Raw genomic sequence first — 22,557 nt, 5'->3', positions numbered from 1 at the left:
GAAAAGTGAGGAACTCCACATTTCACATTTAAAGAAGTTATTAGAGTTAGTTATTCTGATTATGGCCTGGGATTGCGCTTAAATTCATGTTTACAACAGAACTGTAGCGTCCAAGCGCCGATTTACTCTGAAAAGGCGTTTTATTTTAACCTGCTGTTGGAAAATAACCCAAAATGAAGTTTTTAAAACACGGTGATGTCTTCTAGAGGGTGACAAATAGGAATTGCAGTATTGATTAAAAAAAAGTTAATTTCAAGTTTGTAGTGTTCAATACACATTTAAAACATCAAACTGTACACAGTTGTTCAATGCAAAACACAACAGGAAGCTGAGAAAAGCTACAAAAACATTTTTAAAAATTGCAATTAATGGTGAGACAGCTGGAGACAAAGGGAACACAAGAAAATGGTATTTAATCTTTTGCCGTGTCTTTGTGAAGTTCCTAAAGACAGTTTGATGTCTTTTGAAGCAACTAAATTTCTTGTATTAAAAAACAAAAAAACCCAGATTTAGCTGTGAAGATGGCCGAAGATTTTACTTTCACTTGACACATTTCGCAAAGCTTGAAATTTGTGCTGAAAATCTAAATTTTCTTAATCCAAGTAGGATTGTTCAAAAATAAATAATTCACTTAACCTAACAGAGGATTACAGGAGCTCCATCTTCACTAACTAGTGTCAGAGTTTCAACTTTACAGTTTCTTACAGAAAATAAAATGACTTGGGCTTTACGCTGGGAATTTTGCTCCGGTGTGAATTTGACCATCATACACCCCCCCCCCCCACATCAACTGGCCACAAACAAATTCTTTATTACATTTTTTTTATTTAGGTCCCAAAAAACCATCATAATAACATTATATCAATAATATTAATACAGAAATTGAAAAAAGGAGGAAAAAAAATAAAATAGTTTTTCTGTCCACAGCCTCAAACTTGGGAATCGGGAAGGGATTCGATCCTCCAGAAAAACTCTGTAAAGTCTGTTTTTGGGGTGGGGGGAGTGAACTGGGCGTGGCTTCAAGCTTGAGCGCGCTGTCCATCTTTCTGCTGTGCACCAATCAGGAATGTCGAGGTGAGGCAGGGGGTGGTTTTCGAGGTAAAGAGCAGAGTTTCAGCCTACTGCTGCGACATCTGAAGGAGGAAAACAGAAACAAGGAAGTTGCTTTGATTTGCCCTCTGCTCATTTTTAATGAATAAATATTAAAGGAACCGTTGCACATTTTGGGGTGTCGGCTTTCTTACTGAGAGTAGGATAAGAATAACTCTCATATGGGCGCAGTAAATATAAGGTTACAGTCAGCAGCTGTGAGCTTGGCTTAGCACAAAGTCTGGAAATGGGGAACAGCGTCAAACTAAAATCGGCCAACCAGCACCAGTGTTATTTGGACAAAGTCAGGCTAGTTGTTTCACCCTTCTTCTAGTCTTTATGCTAAGCCTCTCCATTTATTGTACAGACATAACTTTGCAATCAAATCTTCTCATCTAAGATTCTGCAAGAAAGCATATAAGCATTTTTGAAAGCAACACTGACGAGCTTTGTGTTATAGTTTTGAGAAAATGCAATAAAAAAATTTATTTCAGGCCTTTTTTAAATGTGGCAACAAAAAACAAAATAACTGATGTTTGAATGAGTTAAAAAAAACTGCCGAAGCCAGAAAACAATTCTCAACATATTCCAATCAACGGTAGAAATCATGTTTAACTTCCTGATACATTTCCTGCAGGAAGCCGTGTCTCCTGATGAACCTTGAATCAGATAAAACTGAATCCATTTCTAGACATCTTCCTGTCCATATTTACTGCACTCCGCCCGGTAATGAATAACGGCGTGTCTGTGTGCGTTAACTGTGGGCAAGTCAAGGCTGCAACTATTGTTTGGTTTGTATAGCAAATATTCTTGCAGATCTTCTAAGAAACGGTAAAATACGACGGGTGTAAAATGTTGTTGACAGTAATTTATGAATTATGTTGAAGATTTGATTGTGAAAGTTGTTTTTCTATTTTTATTTCTTTTTTTGTTTAAAAACTGGATACGCAGCACTCTCAGTCATTGGTGGCCCATGTGTGCTGGGCATAGTTGTGTGCTTGGCACATTCATTCATACAAACACCTCCTGAACTTCCTTGTTCTCACATAATAATGTGTATAAAAATAACAAAATAGGAACAAAAGGCTGGTTTTCACAGGTAAAGTTTGACGCTTTTAAACACCTTATTTTATTGCACTGTTGGCAAGAGACAGTGATAATGACACTGACCACACACACACACACACACAAAAGAGATTGTTATTTAAACTGTTTATCGAGTTTTAGACCGATGGTTCGGGCTCTGTACCTGTTGTGTCTGTGCCTGTGTTTGCGTCTCGGGCCCTCGGCTTGCCAGCCGGCTCAGGATGTTCCTCTCAGACATCTGGAGTCGCACCGCAACCGGCGGTATGCGCGCGATGGTTGCCGGAAGGCGGGTGACATCCGCCTTCATGTCGCTCAGTAGCTCCTCCAACTGCTTCAGCACTGAGAGAGAGAGAGAGAGATAATGAACTGTATTCACTCGCTGCATAGGGTGATCGGGACAGATAGTGGTTTTATTAAGGGTTTATTTTGAGACACATTTCATTAACCAAAATTGTTTTCTTTCCTTCCTTTGCTTTAGATTTTCCCCTTCAGGCTTTCATGTTCTGGCCTCAGTGTGAAGGTGCATTTTTATCATCTTAAGTTCATGTTATCTGCAGCAACAGCAGCAGCTGTGATAACAACAATGTATTTCATCACATTAATTACTTGTGCTATTTTCTCAAAAGAAAATAAGAACTAGATAAGAGAAAAATAAGTCTTTGAATAATGATTATAAAGTGTAATAAATGAGCACTAGGAAACAAACAAGTATTAGATTCACCTGTTTGACCATAAATAAACAAATAAATGCAAATAGTCGCTGTTATTTCATTGTGACGAGACAATAGGAGACCAGAACCTCACTCATACTGGCCAAGAGGGTAAATGTGATGCCGATTATTTGATCTGTGTGTATGAAAAGCACGTTTGAGATTTCCCACTTCCTGTCTCACCTTTGTGCAGGACGGCGTTGGCCGGTTTGTTCCCAGACATTGATTCCTTGCTGAGGTGCTGGTGGGACTCGGCCAAACACTCCACCTCGCTGAAGCGGGTGTTGAGGGCCATGGAGGGGTGGGAGGGGTCCTCTGACATGTTGAGGTAGGCGGCACGACGCAGCTGCTCCTCGATAACCAGCGCCTGCTCCAACAACTGGGGGCAGGGGGAGGGGGGGAAGTCAGCATCACAGTTAAATTAACATCTTCACATCTTTGTCAGTCCAGGTTTATTGGTAACAAAACATTTAAAGAGAGTTAATTGATTTATTTAGAGAGCAGAGCGGCTGATGGCCTATTTTATTAATTATATAGATATTTACATTTGCTTATGCTGTAGATTTCAGAACGTGACTGGTGTTTAAGGAGGAGCGGGAACTGTAGACTACATTATACTTACAGTTTAACAATCTACATTAAAAAGGTAAACCCACCTTGAACCTCCTGGCGAGAAACTTGTTCTTGATTTCCAGGAAGTTGCCTCGGTTCATCTCTCCCTTGAAAGGCTCATTGAGGATGGCGAACTTCACGTCGTTCTGGATGTCCTGCCAGCGGGCGTAACCATGTCTGCAGGCAGCCACGGTCAAGGGCAACAACTGCTGTGATTGGATAAAGACAAATCTCAAAACAACAATTCCCCTGTCACACTCCTCTCCAGTGAGATCCGTCAGCCAGTCACGGGTGGGAAAAGGATACTGTATGATGCCAGCCAGCAGCCAGTAGTCATGACGGCGGTGCCAGATCTCATTTGTTTTCTTGGTAACGGTGGCAGCGCGTTCCTCGTTCTGCCACAAAGAGTGGAGCTCTGAGAGAGAAGAAAGGTGTTTTAAGTAGTGGCCGGCGCTTTCATTTAACTCAGCTGCAGGGTTGGTACCTGGACCAGCCTTTTCTTGAAGGAGGATTATATTTCTAATTCCCTCTTTAGTATATTTGCTCATATTTTAGTATGTATATTTACGTATATCCCGTTTGCCCTGTTATAAATTGCCCTCTAGTGCTCCATTGAACAGAACCCCTTAATTCCCAACAAGGCTTTTATTGTGAAACTGTTGCAGAACAGTTTTGTGGAAAGAAACTTGGTGGGCTTCCATACGGTACTTCAAATGTAGCTGCTGCCATCTTGTGGCACTTGCATACACGCATGCATACCTGTGAATCCTCCATCAGCGATGTTGAACATGAATCTGCTCTTGGTCTTCTTCTTCTCCTCAATGGCTGCTCCTGCAGTGGCAGCGCTGGCTGAGGCGCCGCTCTCCTTGCTGGTATCTCCGTTCTGTAGTTTGGTCGCCTCCTCAGGCTTCTGAGCCTCCTTCTCCTCCTTCAGATCTGCAGCAGGAATGTGAAAGGAGACACGATTACTGACTAGACAGGCACAAAGAAAAAGGGGAGGAAAGGCTGATAGAGACCAACTGAGGATGATTCCACGAGGAGAATTACAAAAACCTTCAATAAATAAAAGTCATTACTTGTATTGAAGTTAATTTCCTGTTAATTACACAATCCTGTGTGAAATACTTAAAGCAAAAGAGGGTTTGGTACCTTTCTTTTCATCTGCAGGAGGACTGGTGTCCATCTTTTCTGTCTTTTCTTCTTTCTTTTCTTCGGCTGCAAAACAGAAGGCAACAGAAAAAAACATTATAACTTGCAGATTACAGTCAAACACAAAGGCACCGCATTCAAGTTTGTGTCCGAGACCAGATGTAAGTACAGGATCAAGCTCACGAACACAGTTAGAAATTTAACCTCAGCCAAACAAAACATGTTTGGAAAGAGAGAGTGAGAACAAATGTGTAAATTTATTTTAAGGAGAACTTAAAAACCTGCATGTACAAGTCAGACATTCAACAAAAAGGTCAAAGACAACGTAATACATTAATCTTTAATATTGGTTGACAGATTATTTAACTCACGAAAAATCAATGGCTCAAACTCAAACCTTCGCTAAGCCTGTTTTGTTTGTGCTTCTGTTTTAAATATTTGATTTTAGGTCTTTACATTTACATACCCCTTCTTCTACGGACTCTGCGTTCTTTGTTTCAAATGTGTGTTTTTGTAAGGTGTGTATTTGTGTAATATATGTTGTTAAGTATTTATTATTTACAGCAGAATAAAACCAAAGTTATTTTTGTGCACAACATGCAAGTTGATAAAACTTTGTTCTTGTGAAAAACAAAAATTGAATACTGATGAAACAGGAGTAAGCCTGTTTTACCTTTGACCTCAGGGTCCTCAGGTTTGACCTCTGACCCCTCCATCTTGGCCTCTGAAGGCGACTTTGTTTCCTCTCCTCCCTCCGGACTCTTCTTCTCGCTCTCGCCCTCCTTCTCTTTCTCAATCTTCTTCTCGCTCTCGCCCTCCTTCTCTTTAACGCCCTCTGCTTCTCCGTTGCTCTGTTTGTCCGTCTCCATCGCCTCCTCCCCATTTTTCTTGGTCTCCTGCTCCGCTGCCGGACTCTTCTCGTCGTCGTCTGGGATGGCGATCACCTGGAGGAGACGTGGAGGGAAGGTGAATTCGGTGACACATCTTGGAAAATAAATACGCTCAGATTTCAAAGATCCCACTTCTGTTGACGTCACTCAAACACATCCTGTCTTTACCTCGTTGCTGGTCTTTACAGGCTCTTTGCCGTTCTTCTCCGCCTCGCCCTCTTTCTTCACTTCCTTCTCTGCGTCGTCATTCTTTAAGGAGTCGTCAACTATAAATGCAAAGAGATTCATTCATAAGTTTTAATGTACTTCACCGTCCCCAGGAAGTTTTACCAGTAACTTGCACAGGAAGTTACTGCAATGCACTGAAACCTGAGTGTGTGTTTTACCTGGAGCAGGTGTGTTGGGCTGTGTGTCGGCTGGGGTGCCGGTGGACGGGGTTTTCCCAGGGGAGTCGGGCTGAGCTGCTGCCTTCTTGCTCTCCTCCAGCTCAGCCATCCAGGGCATCGACCACTGACCGTTCACATGCTCGAACTCCTGAACCTGGAAACCATGAAGAGCACACAGTCAGCAAAAAGTGGGCAAAACTTTGCTAATAAAGTCTTGGGCGAAATAGTAAAAGATGCCGATCATAATTTAGAAGGAAGTATTTTTTTTTTTTATTATTTGCTTGTTTCGTTCAATCCCCCAAAATTAAATTTCTGCCTCTTGTACCTATGCAGCAAATCAATTTCCCATTCTGTAAAATAAAGTCACTACTACTAGACTACTCGAATGGCTCAAAGATATTCAATTTCAGTTCCCGAAGCGAAGGACATAAATTTTACGAGATAGATCGACTGAACGGTTTCCTACATTTTACTACATTTACATAGTTATAGATTCATTTATGTGGATGCAATACCAAACCATTGTTTTCAGGGGCCAAATCGGAGCCAATCGTGAGCTGAAAATGAAATAATTCGCTTCTGTGTAGTTGGTTTGTTTGTGACACAGAATTAAATTACAACACTGGATCCAGTGGTTTAAAATGGATCTTTGATTTTAAAACTAATAAACAGACGTTAGTGTAACAAAGTAAAGTTGAAGTAAGACAAAAGTAAAGGCAAAGCTGCGTTTGTTACCTTCTTACGAATAAGGGACATAACACCGATACGGGTGAGGACGTGTTGCCGTGAGAGCCCCTCTCTGGGGACGCCGTCTGCGAAGGTCTCGGCCCCGTCGGCTCCGGGCTCGCAGAGGTGACGCATGAACAGAGAGACGTAGGCCCTGAGGGGGGAGAGAGGGAAAGGAGGGTTAATGAAGGATACATGAAGAGACAGGAAATCACATCAGAGGCGAAGCTGAAATATGTAGAAAATAAAACTAGTCTCTTGTAGTTTTCTGAAGCCTACAATAAACTAAGTTAAAGATTATTAAAATATTTTATCACTTCATATGAATTTACATTAGGTAAACGAAAAAGATGCATTAGGTAGTTTGATTGACATATCGAAGTCTTTATTTGATGTTTTTAGACATTTAACCACTTCCTTTTGCAGTTACAGGGTTCATACTTTTGGACACATAGTCGTGAGTCTTACTTGAACTCTTTCTCAGATTTCCCTCGCAGGTCTCGGACCAGCCACTGGGTGGTGAAGGCGTCTTGGGGAGGCATCCCATAACGCATCACTGCATTCAGGAATGCCTTCCTCTGCCGAGAGTTGAAACCCAACACCTGGGAAACGAAAAGTCGGGCTTCATTCGCAGACACAAAATAACACTAACACTTATGAACCGTGAGACTCCAAAAAGTACCCCAGAAGAGATCTGAGCTGCTCACCTCGATGTTGCCTCCCACCCTGGCCAGCAGGGGGGGCAGCGGTTTGTCTTTGTCGTTCCTCAGGCCCTTCCTGTTCGGCCTGCGAGAGTTGGCTGCAGAGAGGAAACAGATGGGGTGATCATACAGATAACAGACGCTCTGCAGGGAGGCAGGTGTGCTAGTAATTAAGTTTCCTAATTATATTCTGTATATAAACAGATACCTTGACAATGCTGTCACTGTTATACATTCAGAGACAGGGTCCACGCACAGATATCACACTATTACAAAATAAATATTACAATATAAACTACTTTATGAATCATAAGGTGAACTTAATCAAAGCAGAGGCTGCTAATTTAACCAATTTATGTTTTATACATTAAATAAATAGAAAACTTTAGATTTACACTTTACCTTCTGTTCGCTCGTCAAAGTCCTCGTCTCCCTCCTCAGACGCCACAGAGTAATCTGATTGGCCGTCAGACTGGTCATCCTGCCAATCAGCTTCGAGATAGAAAGAAGAAAGATTTTTAATCCACACTCTAATAAGACTCTAGTAGCTCTACTAACTAACTACTTCAGTCGCTTTTCATGTCTGAGTGCAACACTGTGAATGGCTTCCTGGAGAGACTTAACGATTATCTCGTCTCCCACCCTCTTTTCTCTCCATATACACATATGTGCATGAGATAAAAAATATATTTTACAGTGAATGAAATTAAATCTGCACCACAGTTAATTCTGGGATTTATGGTTTCACTAGACAATGAGGTTACCAGGCCTTCGCAATTAAAGCTGTCTTTTCTCGACCTTCACTTTCCTTAGATAGCAGGTTTGTACAATAGATAATTATTTCAAGTTCAACTAAGGATGCACCAATCAACAGGCAACCGATAATCAGCTGGCAGACACCTGTAATTTCACTTGACTGTTCAGTCTTTCGTAAAACATTAAAGAGGCAACGCCAGCAGGAAGAGGTGATGTAACCTGCTGAGCTGCTGTGAGAAAAAATTCTTCACATACTAACCACTAAACCTGAAAACTTGCTTTTTGTTATGCAGCTAGGAATGGGAATCAAACCTGTAGTAGTCATAGTGTCAGACAGTTAACATTTAGGAATTAAACAAGATTTGTTTAATTTATTCAATGTTATTTTTCTCTAAATAGGATCACAGATTATTCAGCATTTAGTATCGTATTAGCACCAATACTGACATCCGTTGTCAAGTGAACATGACGTAGTGTAGTTAGTAGGAGGGTTTAGAAAAAAGGTGGCTAAATTGTGTATGTGTACACGGCGACAAAACATTTCAAACTCAATTTTACCAACCTCTGAATGCTTGTACTGATCAAAAATCCGATTACCTCTCCTCTTACCTCTGTCTTCTTGAGAGCCGTCGTTGTAGTTGACCTGCTTGCGGATACGTTTGCCTTTGCCGAGGTTGCGGGCGAGATCCTCCTGCTGCTGCTCGTAATGGTGACGCAGCAGCTTCTCCCAGTAGTCCGGATCAACGCTCTCCTCCTGCTTGATGATCTCTCGTTGCACCTCCTCCTCCTGAGTTGGAGAGGGTAAAGACCAGCGTTACAACTGAGATTAGGCAAAACAAAACTCGCCAGAGATCCCCTGCCAATAGAGCTCTGTGCGATGCTGACACAGGCCTGAACGAATAGCCAATATAGTATAAAAATAACCAAACCCAAATCCGATCATTGGCAGATTTACACTCCAGGAAACAGAATGCCAGTGTCCATTTCACTTCACAGGTGCTCACCTCCTCCTCCTCGTCTTTGACCACATACTGAGCCACCTTGAAGGAGCTCAGGTACTCGTTCATGCTCTGCAGCTCCGTGTCGTCTGTGGCGTCCTGGTTCCTGTCCAGCAGACGGTCGATGGCCTTGTCGTCGTAGTGAATGATGCTGCTGTCCTCCTCTTTGTTCTCACCTGAACACACACACACACACACACACACACACACGTTAAAATATCTCAATTCATGCATGCCACTAAATCTGTCAATTGATGCCGTCTGTCTCTGCATATCAGCAACTCTCACCTTCTCCCTCATCCTTGAAGAGCTGCTCTGTTCCAAACTTAAGGATGTCGTCCAGTTCCTGTTTGGACATGGAGCCCGTCTTTGATCCGAGACCAGGTCGGACCACCAGGTGAGTCAGCATCATCTTTTTCTTGGCAACCTGGACAGAGGAGGAAAGACAGGGGGAGCACAGAAGAAGAAAGAAGAAAGAAGAAAGCAATTTGTTAATATCTCAGTCAAAGGAGTTTGTCTCAATAAAATTAGCTCTCAGAAAAAGGAACATGACTTCAGCTCCAAATTTATTGTTCTTTGGCATCCGTCTACCAACACTTGCTTGACAGAGGACACGGTTTAATTTGCTGAGACACAATTGCTTTTGTGTATTGCACCCGTTTCGTTTACCTGAGTAATCCTCTCCTCCACAGAGGCCTTGGTGACAAAGCGGTAGATCATCACCTTCTTGTTTTGACCGATTCGATGAGCTCTGCTGAAGGCCTGGACACAGAGGAAGAGTAGTTAAGGTAAGAGCTTTATAACATTAGTTGAACTTTTCATCAAGTAAAAAATAAATAAATACATTTTAAAGACCTAGAGGGAAACACATGAAAGTGAAGTACATTAAAAAAAAACTCTAACTAAATATATATTGGGACACAATGTTTGTGTCTACCAACATTTCAACAAAATTACTCAACTAAGATGTCTATATCTCCCAAAAAGTTCAAGCAAAGACAACACAGTGGGTCCCAAAACGCTTAAATATCATTATCAATAAAAACTAGTAGAAATCAGTGAAGTCGCAGTAATCCTGCCATACCTGGATGTCGTTGTGGGGGTTCCAGTCGGAGTCGTAGATGACAACGGTGTCGGCGGTGGCCAGGTTGATACCTAGACCTCCGGCCCTTGTTGACAGCAGGAAGGCAAACTGTTGAGCGCCAGGAGCTGAGGGAAATAATAGGTCACTTTTTAATTATCAGTGAACAGATCAAAGATTATGGAATCCTAACAAAAGAAAAACCAAAAAAAGGTGGAGTTGCTCTCAGCCTCACCGTTGAAGCGATCAATAGCTTCCTGTCTCATTCCTCCAGTGATCCCTCCGTCAATCCTCTCGTACTTGTAGCCCTCATTCTCCAGGAAGTCTTCAAGCAAGTCCAACATCTTCGTCATCTGCAGCAAAATACAGGAGAGATCGTCTGTTAGGAAAAGCTGATAGGATTTCTGGCTTTTAAAGCTCACTATTTTATTTTAATCCATCCTGTTGCAGTTCAAACTGGAAATACTAAAATCCTTTCTACTAAAGTCGCCTCTCTGGTCGCTTACCTGAGAGAAGATGAGCACTCGGTGCCCTCCGTCCTTGAGCTTCCTCATCATCTTCTGCAATAACAGCAGTTTCCCAGCCGCTTTTGTGAGAGCGCTGCCATCGTACATCCCGTTAGGCATCTTTGGAGCTTCCTGTTCGGAGTGACCAATGAAACATGTGTTTTTAATACTCTGAAATGACTACAGAGAGAGTTTAAAAAGGAATGCTTCCTATACGCTTCCCAATTAACCTTAACAATATTATATCATTCTGAAATATAAGTCTTGATCTTATGAATCTCAGTTAAATTTAACATTTCACCCCTCTTTAAAACAGTGTTTGGGTCTTACAATAGCAGCCGCAGGGAAGAGGTAGGGGTGGTTGCAGCATTTCTTGAGGTCCATCACGACGTTGAGCAGAGAAACCTGGTTTCCTCCTCCTTTGGTGTTCAGAGCCTCAAAGTTTTTTGTCAGGATAAATTTGTAGTATTTCCTGCAAACAGAGGATACAGATATTTACCTTTTTTAAGCCGGCTCGTTTTGAAACTTCTACATAATCCTGATCTTTGAGGGATCAACTTCATCTATAAAAGCAGAACCCCAGATGCCGCAGCCCTCGTTCCCTCCTCCTGACTCACTTCTGCATGGGGCTGAGCTCCACTCTGACGATGAGCTCGGTCTTGGAGGGCATGTGTTTGAAGACGTCGGCCTTCAGTCTCCTGAGCATGTGTGGACCCAGCATGTCGTGCAGCTTCTTGATCTGATCTTCTTTTGCAATGTCTGCAAACTCCTCCAGGAAGATCTCCAGCTTGCTGCAAACAGAGAGGCAGACACAGACAGGTGAGTTACTGTGCGCTGAGATGTTCCTGCTCAACTGTACCGTCACACAGAGAAACTACAGACGCCATCTGCTTTAAATGCTTTTGCTCGTTTCATTCTGCTGATTTAAAAGAAAAAACATTACTCATCAACATTAAACCCCTTGCGCTTCAGAAACAAATTTGTTTCCTGAAATTTTAAGTCTAAACAGCACAGTGATGTGTTTGTTACTAAATGAGCAGTGTGAATGTTTTTTACAGTCTGTTTGATGTAATATTTTAACATTTTTCATGCACACTTACTTATTCAATAAAAATAGTAAAACCCCCAAAGTTGCAGACATGTGCAAAGTGGGAGGACAGGTCACAAGTAAACATAGCTTTGTACGGGTCATGTGCCATAAAAAGGTTGTCGAATATGAATGATAAAAAATTTTTCATTGTCTGATCGGCTTTTCTTTTGTACTGTATGCGTGTACTAAAGAGCTCCCTGCACCGCTGATGCAGAGGATCTGCACAACTTCTTACATGTATGTATAAAACCTACTAAATATTTAGGTCCATTAGCACTGATTATTATTTGTAGACTTACTTTGTAGACCAGGTAGAAGGCTCGCTAAAAGAAACATCAAGAGCAACTTACCTGAACCTCTCAGGTGTGAGGAAGTTGAGCAGGTGGAAAAGTTCCTCCAGGTTGTTCTGCAGGGGAGTTCCAGTCAGTAGCAGTTTGTGCTGCAGGGGGTAGTTGTTCAATACCCGGAAAAACTACAGCAGGGGAAACAAAGAACAACATGTTTACAACAGTTTCAGCTTCAGGTTATCAGTAACAGCTGTGCATGCTTCAGTGTGAATCGGGATGCGGGTTTTACTATTTATGTAGTTGACAAGAGGATAATTTGTTGTTTTTGCTGAAAAATGTAAATGCATGCAACAGTGCAAAAAGCTCCACAGTGGCTATTCAACAAACAAGGCAATTAGCCTACTATCAAAACTATATCAGTGTAGTAAAACTTAAATCCAGCTCTATATATAGTGCTTTGGATGTATGGGGCATTGATTACAGCATCAGAACTCTTTCTTATCTCTTTTATAAACTGTGTCTACATACCTTGGACTGGTTGTTTTTCAGTCTGTGAGCCTCGTCCACCACCAGGCAGGCCCAGTCTATGGAGCCCAGGATTGCCATGTCGATGGTGATCAGCTCGTAGGAGGTCAGCAGGACGTGGAACTTGATCGACGAGTCTTTCTGTTGGAGGAAACCAATACAAAAAAAAGAGTTAGAGTTTCAAACTAATTCCAAAATGTTAACCGACTCACCTTTAGCTTATCTATGTCTAATTGTCAAAGTCTTCTTTCACTACCGCCTCCTCTCACCTTCATCCTGGAGGCCTTCTTTCCTCCTCGGATGGCGTTGTCCTCGAAGGAGAACTCGTTCTCTCTGATGACGGCTCTGCTGTCTTTGTCTCCGACGTAGGTCACCACGTACATGTCGGGGGCCCACATCTCGAACTCTCTCTCCCAGTTGATGATTGTGGAGAGTGGGGCACTAACCAGGAACGGCCCCTTAGAGTGGCCCTGGAGGTGGAAAGAGGAAGTCAGCTCAACATGTCCATTTTATTATTTAATGAGTTATGTGAACAATTTCATTTTGCAGCTGACTCTGACCCTCGAAGTTCCATCATTTCAGAAATTTGGCAACAAACTCTGTTTCGAGACAGTGAATCAGATTCTCGGTGAACTGGTGAATCTATAAAATGTCAAAATAAGCCCCATCATTTACCAAGAGCTGAAGTTTACCTTAAAATAACTTATACTTATATTTCCATCAGTCAAAAATCCAACTATATGAAATTTACTATCACAGGAGAGACTAGTCAAAGCCAAAAAAATTGCTTCAACAATCGATCGATTATCAAAATAGCTTTAACCACCATCCTGTTCCTGTATCATGGATTCAAGTCATTAGTACATCAACATCTCCAATAGTTCTGAACTTGACTACATCTAAAAAAGTATGTAAAACAAAACATCTTACAGAGACAGGTAAATTAAGTTTTGTGGTTTAAACAAAAAATTCATCAAATTAAGTTTAAAAATGCTACAAGATCTCTTGTTGCTCTGGCAGGAAGTATATTTTGGCCTCCCACCTTTAGGTGGCAGCATCCACACACATGATCAGTGTCTGAATGTTTACTGTTTGAGATCAAACATCATGTCATCAGATTTCACCTGACTTGAACAAAATGGCTGGATGGCTCTTGGCCAATGGGACGACAGCTACACAGACACAAACAGGAAGGCTCAACCATTACTGCTGAGATGACATTGTATTTTAAAAAGGCCAAAAATAAGTTGTTTTAAATTAAATATGAAACAAATTTAATAAAGATCATGAAGAGGACAAACTTAAAAAGTCAAAACTCGCTTCAAGTTTATGTGCTGAGCTCATGTTTCCAAAAAACCTGTTGAGGATAATCCAAAGCGTTTTACCACAAAAGGAGTTTCAGAGTGTAGACCCACACATCTTACGAGAAAAACACAACCCAGTATCCTCCAGACACCCACCTCTTTATAGAGCGAGTACAGGAAGACGGCAGTCTGAACGGTCTTTCCCAAACCCATCTCGTCAGCCAGGATAGTGTCAGTACCCTGAGCCCAGGAGAACCGCAGCCAGTTGAGTCCCTCCAGCTGGTACGGGTGCAGCGTCCCCCCCGTGCTGTCCAGGTACTCCGGCTGACGCTCAAACTTTATAGTAGGCTGGGAACGGGAAAGACAGAGGGGACGGATTTGTAAGCACGGGGCAGTGACATGAAGTCAAGTCATGAAAAAGTTGCTTGAAAAACCCTTTTGTAAAAATAAAAATCGTTTAAGTCTAAAATTCAAATACACACAAATCACTGCGAATGGTGGCATCCACACATTTAAAAACATCACTGGTTTAAGTTTTAATCCAATGGCAAGGAACATCACCAAGGAACTAAATGGCCAAAATGAGTCAGAGCGATAAAAGACAACAAATATGGTCAATATTAGGCTTAAAAGAATATTGGATGTAGTCGAGTTATATGCTCAGATCTCTGTATACTGATGGTTCCTCTGTTGCCACATCTGCACAGAAACAGTCTAAAAATCTGCAGTGAATGTTGATTTCATTAAACTGTCCTAAATAAGTAATTACATAAATTACTTTATCCCTATTTTTTCCTCCACTGAACAAATATTGTGGAAGATTTTGCATTGAGGAACCGACAGAAAAGTCCTCAGTTTGGGTTTTACAGGAGATTTATTTTGTCAAACAAACTCCAGGATGTTTCAGAGAAGTTCCAAACAGAAAATATGAAGTTATGGGCTGAATGGTCAAAATATTTGTAAACATTTGCTCCCGAGTGAATCTAAATAATTTGAAATATCACTATTGTGAACTTACATCTACCACGGGGTTCTCAGGAGGTCTGTCGGGCCGCTTCACTCTTCCTTTCACCTTGATCTTCTTCCCGGGTCTCCCCTCCTCTCCCATCATCAGCTCTCTGAAACAAACATCCACCGAGTGAGTAAAGCAGTATGTGTCGGTAGAGAATGTGTATTTGAGCACACAGCAGTTTACCTGTGGTTCCAGTACTGCATCTTGTAGGTGTCAAACTCAGGGATGTCCATGTCCTCGGCCTCCCAGGTCGCCTGGTCGTACGGCAGCTCTTTCCACTTGATCAGGTAGTGGACGTTATTCTTCCTGTCCACGCTGGAGAGTAAAACAAAGAGAAGCAAGTTAGGCAGAACAGAAAAACATGACACACATCTGAGTAGACATTTATTAGTATAGGATAAAAGCAGGCGCTAAATGTCATGTGTGATTAGGGCTGGGAAATATGGCCAAAAATGTTGTCCTAATAAAAAAAAATTCATACCATTTGACATCGATAATTATCACGATATAAGTCAAATCATTATTTCTTTCAAATTTAAAGGCTGATTTTTGCTCCTGAACGAAAATTTAAGCAACCAGATGGTTAATTATGTGGTTAATCTTTTCTTTATCGTCAGAATGTGGACAAACACTTGATGCCAAACAGTGGATCACTCAACAAATCTGAGGTAGAACATGCAAAACTATTATGATAAAATCTTTTTTCAACAAATATGATTTTCAGTCCCTTTTCTTCAACAAAATAAACATTTTTATAGAAAGATTAACTGCTGATTTGTCTGTGATTCAAATGAATTAAACCAAATATTTATTGACAATATATTGAACATTATATCGTTACTGAGGAAAATTATATTGTGATAATTATCATTGTTTTATTGCCCAACTCTAGGTGTAATACATATATAACATTACCATTCCTGGATTAGTAACTAATAAAACAATGGCTCGTTAATGTAGAACAAAATGTCCCTCAAATTGGGTGATGTAATAAAGATATATCTTCATCAAAGATTGTTCAAACAGGAAAGAAACACCATTCAAAAAAGAGCAACTTTTGATAAATAGTGCTTGTAAATTCTGGCTAGAAAAGGTTGAACACATAATTAAAAAAATAAAACAAAATGTGTGGCGCATCAGAAAGACTTTAGATATTATGAATAGAACAAATTTCATTCTAATAAAAGATCACGAAGCAGTTTTATTTTGATTAAGCTCTTACTTTTGTATGAGTAAACTAAATTAAATTTTATTTATATAGCGTCAAATGACAACAACAGTTATCTCAAGGCTTCATAATAAGTGCAACCAGTGTGTCTTGTAATTTTTAGAAAGAAATTACTCGTTTATCTTTTAACTAGTGAAGTTGCAGCATCAACGCTCATCTGTAAGACCTGTGTGTGTGCGTGTGTGTGTTGACCTGTGGTTGATGATGCGGTGGATCATCAGCCACTCCATCTTGATTCCAAAGCGGAGGTATTTCTCCTCCAGCTGTGCATACATGGGGTTCTTGCTCTTCCTTTTAACGATCTTGTCCTCCTCTCCATCGCCGAAGTCGATGGGCGGCGGCTCGTCCATGTCGTTCTTTCTCTGGTAGTTTCTGAACATCACCTGGCAATGGAGCTCAAGCTAGAAGAGAGAGAGAGAGAGAGAAAGTTATTTCTAGTTATACATATAAAACAGGGTGAAAGGTTTTTATTCTGTGTGTCTATTCCACACACCTGTAGCTCTGTGACCCAGGAGCAGTGCCAGTAAGACATGTTGGACCACTTGGCGAAGAATTCCCTCTCCGGCCGCCCTGCCAGCGGGGCGGGATTGGGGGCATTGGCTGGAAGGTCTGCAGGGCGGGGGACTGGTGTAGGGGCGGGAGCGTCGCCCCACCGCCATGTCAGGATCTTTTGGACCTTACCCTTCATTGGAAGACACTGCAGGGGAAGAAAGAAGAGATAAATTATAGTGTTGACACTTTCTAAGGTGGCTTTCAAAACACACACTCGTAGAATCATTAGTTCAGTTGATTCTGACTTTCCAGAGCCAAGTCACAGCACTTCCATGTACAGCTGAAAATTGGCGATCGACAAAAAAATTCACTGGCAACTATTTGGAAAATCGCTTATTTGTCCCTTTTTAGTCAAACATTCTCCGGTTTCAGGTTATCTAATGCTTTCCGCTATTCAGTTGTAAACTCAATATTTTTGGGTTTTCAACTCTTAGCAAGACAGAATAAAAATACATTTATAAAAATGGACCTCAACTTGGGCTTTTGGGAAATTGTGGTTGTGATTTTCTATACAAAATAAAAAACACCAAAAATATCCTGCAGATTACAATGAAAAAAAATAAAAAATTGTCAGTATCATTTAACCTGCTGTTTATTTTCTCATTCTCGTATATTTCTTTGTGAACAATATGGCAATTTTTAATGAACAATTACTTTCCTGTTGAACAAAAAAGCGTTTCAGCTCTAAAAATTACTGTTAGTTGCAGCTCTAGTTCCATGTGCTAAAACATAACACTGAATTCATCAGAGCTATTTAGTTGCTGGCTCAAGATGTGGTGGATGCCACTAAATCTGCTCCATGTTTCTCTGGTTATGCAGAGAAAATCTGTTAATGTACCTCTGCTTTGGTTGTGGAATGAAATCATCGTTACACGCTGACCTAAACAAGAACCAAAATACCTCCTGGATCAATAAAATTCCTTTTCCAACCAAGAAGCGCTGGGCAGAAAAGCTAACTAAACTAAAAATATCCACTAGATCCATAAATAAACTTTGCCAAATCCTGCAAGTGGGCCGTCACTACTCTGACAAGTCAAACATGTCAATCACTGTTAGCGGCTCACCGTGCAGCGAGGGCAGATCCACTCTCCGTTGGGGATCTCTGGGAGCGGCGGGTTGAGGCAGTGGATGTGGTAGGACGATGGGCACGAGTCGCAGCAGAGCAGCTCTCCTCCGTCTTTACACACCCGGCAGAACTCCATGTGGTGGTCATCCTCCTCCATCTCTCCAACATCCCCATTGTCCTCCTCGCCTTCTGAGGCCTCCTCCCTGGCCTCCCACTGGATACCCTCCTTCTCCTGGAATTGGGAGAGTCAGAATGGAAAAATTGTTTTATTCGTCACACTATTATGACACAAACTTCATGTTCTGAGAAGTCTGTTTTTTGCCGTGCCATTATTTGATACTCAAAAAGTTCATTTTTAAGTGTAGTATTCCTTTAAGTGGCTAGGAGTAAGAGTGTCAGTCAGGTGGTGAAGACCTAAGGAGTATAATAAGCATGCTGCTTACACAGTGTGGGCAGCTCCAGGTGCCTTCAGGGGCTTTCTCCATGTCGGGGTCCAGGCAGACCATGTGGTACGCTCGGGGACAAGTGTCACACAGGATGATCTCTCCTCCCTGCTGGCAAACCTCACAGTAGTCCTGGTGGTCCGTCTCATAGCCGTCAGCATCCTCCGCTTCTGATTTAAAGAGAAAACACTTTTTTTTAAACCAAAATTTCCCCTAACATCTTGCATTTAACCGAGACACAGGATGTGATGTGTGTTGTGATCCAGGCTCTGCATTTATGACATTCTGCTGTGTGTTTACGTTGTTTGTCAGAGGAAAACCCACTTGGTGAGTCATTTATTCCCCTCAAGAATACATTTCCCCATCAACACCAACAAACTGAAAAATTATGGGTTCCACAGCTAAAATATAAATATCTTGTTTTGATCTTTAATGCTCGTTTCTAAATATTTGTTTACTTCACAAATTTTCCTGTTTGGTTTTAATGCAGGGCTAAAAATTTCTATATCACTCACATCTGTACATAAAGAGGTATATATAGTGTACACATAACTATTATTCTTATCTTTCTGTTCCTTTTATATTTGGCTTTTTTAGCTCTATTCTGTCTTTCTTTAATGTGTATATTCTCATCTGCCGTGTTGCATCTGGAGCTTCTGTAACAGGTGAATTTCCCCTACGTGGGATCACTTAAGTCTATCTTATAAAGCTAAAACTCACTGGACTCTAACTTTGTTTGGAACAGTTTGTTTGGAAATAAACAATCTACTTTGTGTGTATTTTGGCCGATTTCAAGGGTAAATGTTCAGCAACTAAACCTCACCTTTCACCTCAAGTCTTCTGAGACGAAACAAAACACCACAACTGCAGTTAAATGAATTTCCACACTGAAGCAGCAGTGGACTTGTTGACTTCTTTAAGTTAACAATCTGAATTCATCCGTGACGTCATTTAAGAGTTGCTTCGATCTTGTGATAGCAGCTAGTGAGGATGCGTCAGTAGGCGACAACCCAGACCAAGATGTCGTCCTTCTAAATATACCAAACTCCTCTGACTCAGTCACAATGACTAATCTGTGTGTGCGCGCGCGCACACACACACACACACACACACACACACCTCCTCCTCCTGTTGTTGTGCATTCCACAGACGTTTAATGCTTTACCCTGCATATGCAGTCATTACCATTCACCACTGTGTTTAACCTGCACTCTGCAATCTTCGGGCTCTATCTGCAGCCGTTCACAGCTCAAGAGGTAGAGCTCTGACTCTGGCTCATCATGTAAAGCATGGAACCACCACAGTAATGGGATAAAGTCCTCAGGTCTCACAATCCTCACTGTATGCTCAATGTAAGAAACGCTGAACTTAAGAGCACGTCAGTGTGGAGACGTACCTTTCTTTTTCTTGGGTTTGCTCTTGGATGGCTTCTTCTTGCTGCGGCTGCTGCGGCTGTTGGATCCCTCCGAGACGGTGACGCTGTTCATGCTCCCGTCCTCAAAATCGCTGTCCACGTCAGGCTCATCCTCCTCGCTCTGCGCAACATGAGAGAAAAACTTCTTGTATACTAAATACTTTTTGTTGCACGTGTCTCAACTGTACGCAGGCACACAAGTGAAGTGCATGCAAGAAGTGAGAGGGGGGACGGACGGGTCGTACCGATGAGCGTTTCCGCTTGCTGTTGAAGCCTCCCAGTTTAATTTTGAGAGGAGCCACTTTCTTTGTCTTGGCATTATTCTTCTTCTCTTGTGGTTTAGGTGTTGGTTTTGACTTCTTGCGGGCGTTAGGACCTGCCAACACACAAATAAAGGCAGAGGTAAGTCACGCACATAGCAGAGGAGACTATAAATAAATAACAGCGTGAGATCCACAAACAGTTTGGGGATTATGTCTTAACGAACCAACTGATTTCCTTAAAACACAACACTTCCCCCAATAGAAATTCTGACATTTGCTCTTCTAGCAGAAAGACGGCCTTTAATATTTCAAGTCCTGTAATTCCCTTCGACCCCTCCTCCCCACCGTACCTTTGCCTTCCTTTGTTTTGGCCTTGCGTAGTGGTGGTGGAGGGGGCTCCTGAGGCTCTACTGGGGCTGGCGGCGGTACAGCAGCTGGGGCGACCTCAGCCACCATGGTGTCGACCGCGGCCGGTACGTTGGCGGTAGCCAGGGCTGCATTGGCAGCAGCGGCTCCTCTCAGGGGGTTGTTGGTGCTGAACTCGCGCCACTTGGCACCCAGAACCATCATCATCTTGGACACGGCGATCTTGGGGTTTTTGGCTGCGATCAGGGGCCTAGAGGTGAGGGAAATTTAAAATTCTGTCTGATTAAAGTTGTTAACACATCTTCAGCATGAATCAATCATGGTCGCAGTGAATATTTAACACATTCGGCTGATTGCATGTTTCTGCAAGAGTAATTTTAGCCAAATTTTCTTTCCAAAATTTGGCTATGAGAGAACGAAAAAGAACAGTTGTGACCAGTTCTCCGCTACCATTTAGGCATTTTATCAGCTATGTGTGACCGCAAGTGTGTGTATCTACCGGACGAATTGGCTGAAGGCCTTGTAGTTTGTCAGAGACCGGTAGTCTTCCTCAGTGAAGACGTGGTCAATATCCTCCATGCCCCAGTCATCAAGCAGCTGGGATGACGACTTTGGTTCCTACGGGAAACAATAAGCTTCATTATAATCAGAGAGACAAGTGAAAAAGTACAATCAGTACATTTATATTAGATGCTGTTCCCAATCACACCAGCAAGTAAAACACAGAAAACTCAAACATTTTGGGATCGACAAGTCACCAAGTTCTGAGTTTGAGTCCGGGCTCTTTTTTGCCCGTCATCCCCTCTATCCCCCCTGCCTTACCAGTGTCTCTCTGCTGTCACTATTACCAATAAAGCGGAAACGCCAACAACAATCTGGCAGAGACCTTAAATGTGTAGTGCCAGTAATAGTGAAATTAAAAACATTGCACATAAATGTGAGTAAAAAAAAAAAAACACAACAAAAAAAACAGAGGGTAAAAAACAAAACAAAATTCAACCCTTTAGATCAAAGGCCATATGTCCCGTATCTAGTTGAAACAAATATACTGCTGACAAAGAATCACGCGGGTAAAAACATTCACACATTACACAGACAGCACAGCAACTTTAGCGAGAAAAAACCTGGCATTAACATGCGTCTTGGGTGATCCTATCACAAGTAGCCAGCTCTAAGTATAGGTCTTGTATAGACGCATTGAGATCAGATTGCTCATACCACATTCGGGGTTGGTCTGGGCTGCATATGGATCATGGGATCGGGCAGCTAGAGGTCCTACTAACACTAGCTGAATCTGCCCGGACTGGGAGCTTGGACCACCGGGAGGAGGGGGGTTTAATAGAGCTTTATTAAACTTTAAAGCCAATAGGACCACCAGCTGCACAGCTAACCGAGCTAACTAGCAGCAGGTACAGTTAGCAGCTGTTGGCGGTTATTTTAACAACAGGTAAAAGCTATCTGTTCATCAGGAAACTCAAGACATCAAGAGAAAACTAGAAAATATTTTCTACATGAACTAAACTGATGTAATTCTTGTCTTATTGTGCAAATTCATCTAATTCAGGTTAAAACAACGCATCTGGTCTTTGCAAATGGAAATGATGTGCGTGTTTATTTGTATATAGATCGGGGAAATAAGCTCCAGAGACCTTTTAATATACAGTCTATGGGGGAGACGCATTCTAATGCTAGGTGTGAACTGACGTACCTCGAGCTGTCCACTTGTAATTGGATCACCCAAGACGCGATCTCAACTAAGCGAGGCGTTATCAATGCTAATCTGATCAATTGATTTGATCGACAGAGTGTGGAGAAGAACCTGGCTTAACAGACAACATGTGCAGAGCTGTGCTAAAGACAACATGACTGGTGTTCAGTGTTTTTTTGAACATTATTCACAACACATTTTACGTAAGAAGTTCCTGTTGGATGACCACAGCATTGAATGATCACGCATCGACTGACTGACAAACACGTGGCAACAGCTGGAACTTTTGTGGGTCTGTGGCATAAAACTGAAGAGCATTTTTTTTAGAAAAAGCATCGCTGTGTCCTTGTGCATCAACAAAGCCAAGACATCTTACAAAAAGACTTTTGTTCCCTCTCTGCACGTCAGCAAAATAGCCATTTTACATGCCACTATACAAAATGATTATGCCTCAGATGCTTACATTAATTGCACAGAAATGTATACATAATAAATCTATTAGGACCACTTCGTGTTTAAAAGATAATTGCATTAAATGGCCTGGTCATATAGTTACTAATGTAGTGACAATACAGTTGATCTAAAAGATATAGAAATGTTCATTCAGTA

At 41.7% G+C, this 22,557-nt stretch overlaps 1 protein-coding gene across 4 annotated transcripts; it reads right to left on the bottom strand.

Annotated features, from left to right (window-relative positions):
- Positions 1–805: 805 nt before the first annotated feature.
- On the bottom strand, positions 806–20,858 carry chd4a (chromodomain helicase DNA binding protein 4a; the record flags this gene model as incomplete). 4 transcript variants are annotated; one of them, XM_038723915.1, is given in 37 exon segments in its annotated part: positions 806–1,133; positions 2,339–2,514; positions 3,069–3,264; positions 3,542–3,674; positions 3,804–3,912; positions 4,257–4,433; positions 4,647–4,712; positions 5,320–5,590; positions 5,705–5,802; positions 5,923–6,076; positions 6,658–6,802; positions 7,117–7,250; positions 7,356–7,447; positions 7,752–7,841; positions 8,703–8,892; positions 9,110–9,279; positions 9,392–9,530; positions 9,773–9,865; positions 10,188–10,312; positions 10,420–10,537; positions 10,691–10,822; positions 11,021–11,162; positions 11,308–11,481; positions 12,131–12,252; positions 12,596–12,733; positions 12,862–13,062; positions 14,053–14,244; positions 14,915–15,014; positions 15,092–15,223; positions 16,329–16,537; positions 16,630–16,833; positions 17,753–17,986; positions 18,198–18,367; positions 19,594–19,732; positions 19,857–19,987; positions 20,225–20,490; positions 20,740–20,858. In XM_038723915.1, coding segments are annotated over 37 exon segments (5,496 nt in total), but the record flags the coding sequence as incomplete, so codon positions are not given.
- Between the last annotated feature and the right edge of the window lie 1,699 nt (positions 20,859–22,557).

Source organism: Micropterus salmoides, unplaced genomic scaffold (genome assembly GCF_014851395.1).
Source record: "Micropterus salmoides isolate LMB-PRFRI ecotype aquatic unplaced genomic scaffold, ASM1485139v1 Ms_hic_scaffold_1668, whole genome shotgun sequence".
Lineage (NCBI taxonomy): Eukaryota > Metazoa > Chordata > Actinopteri > Centrarchiformes > Centrarchidae > Micropterus > Micropterus salmoides.
Note: the sequence above shows the minus strand (reverse complement) of the source record. Positions and strands in the feature narration are given on the sequence as shown.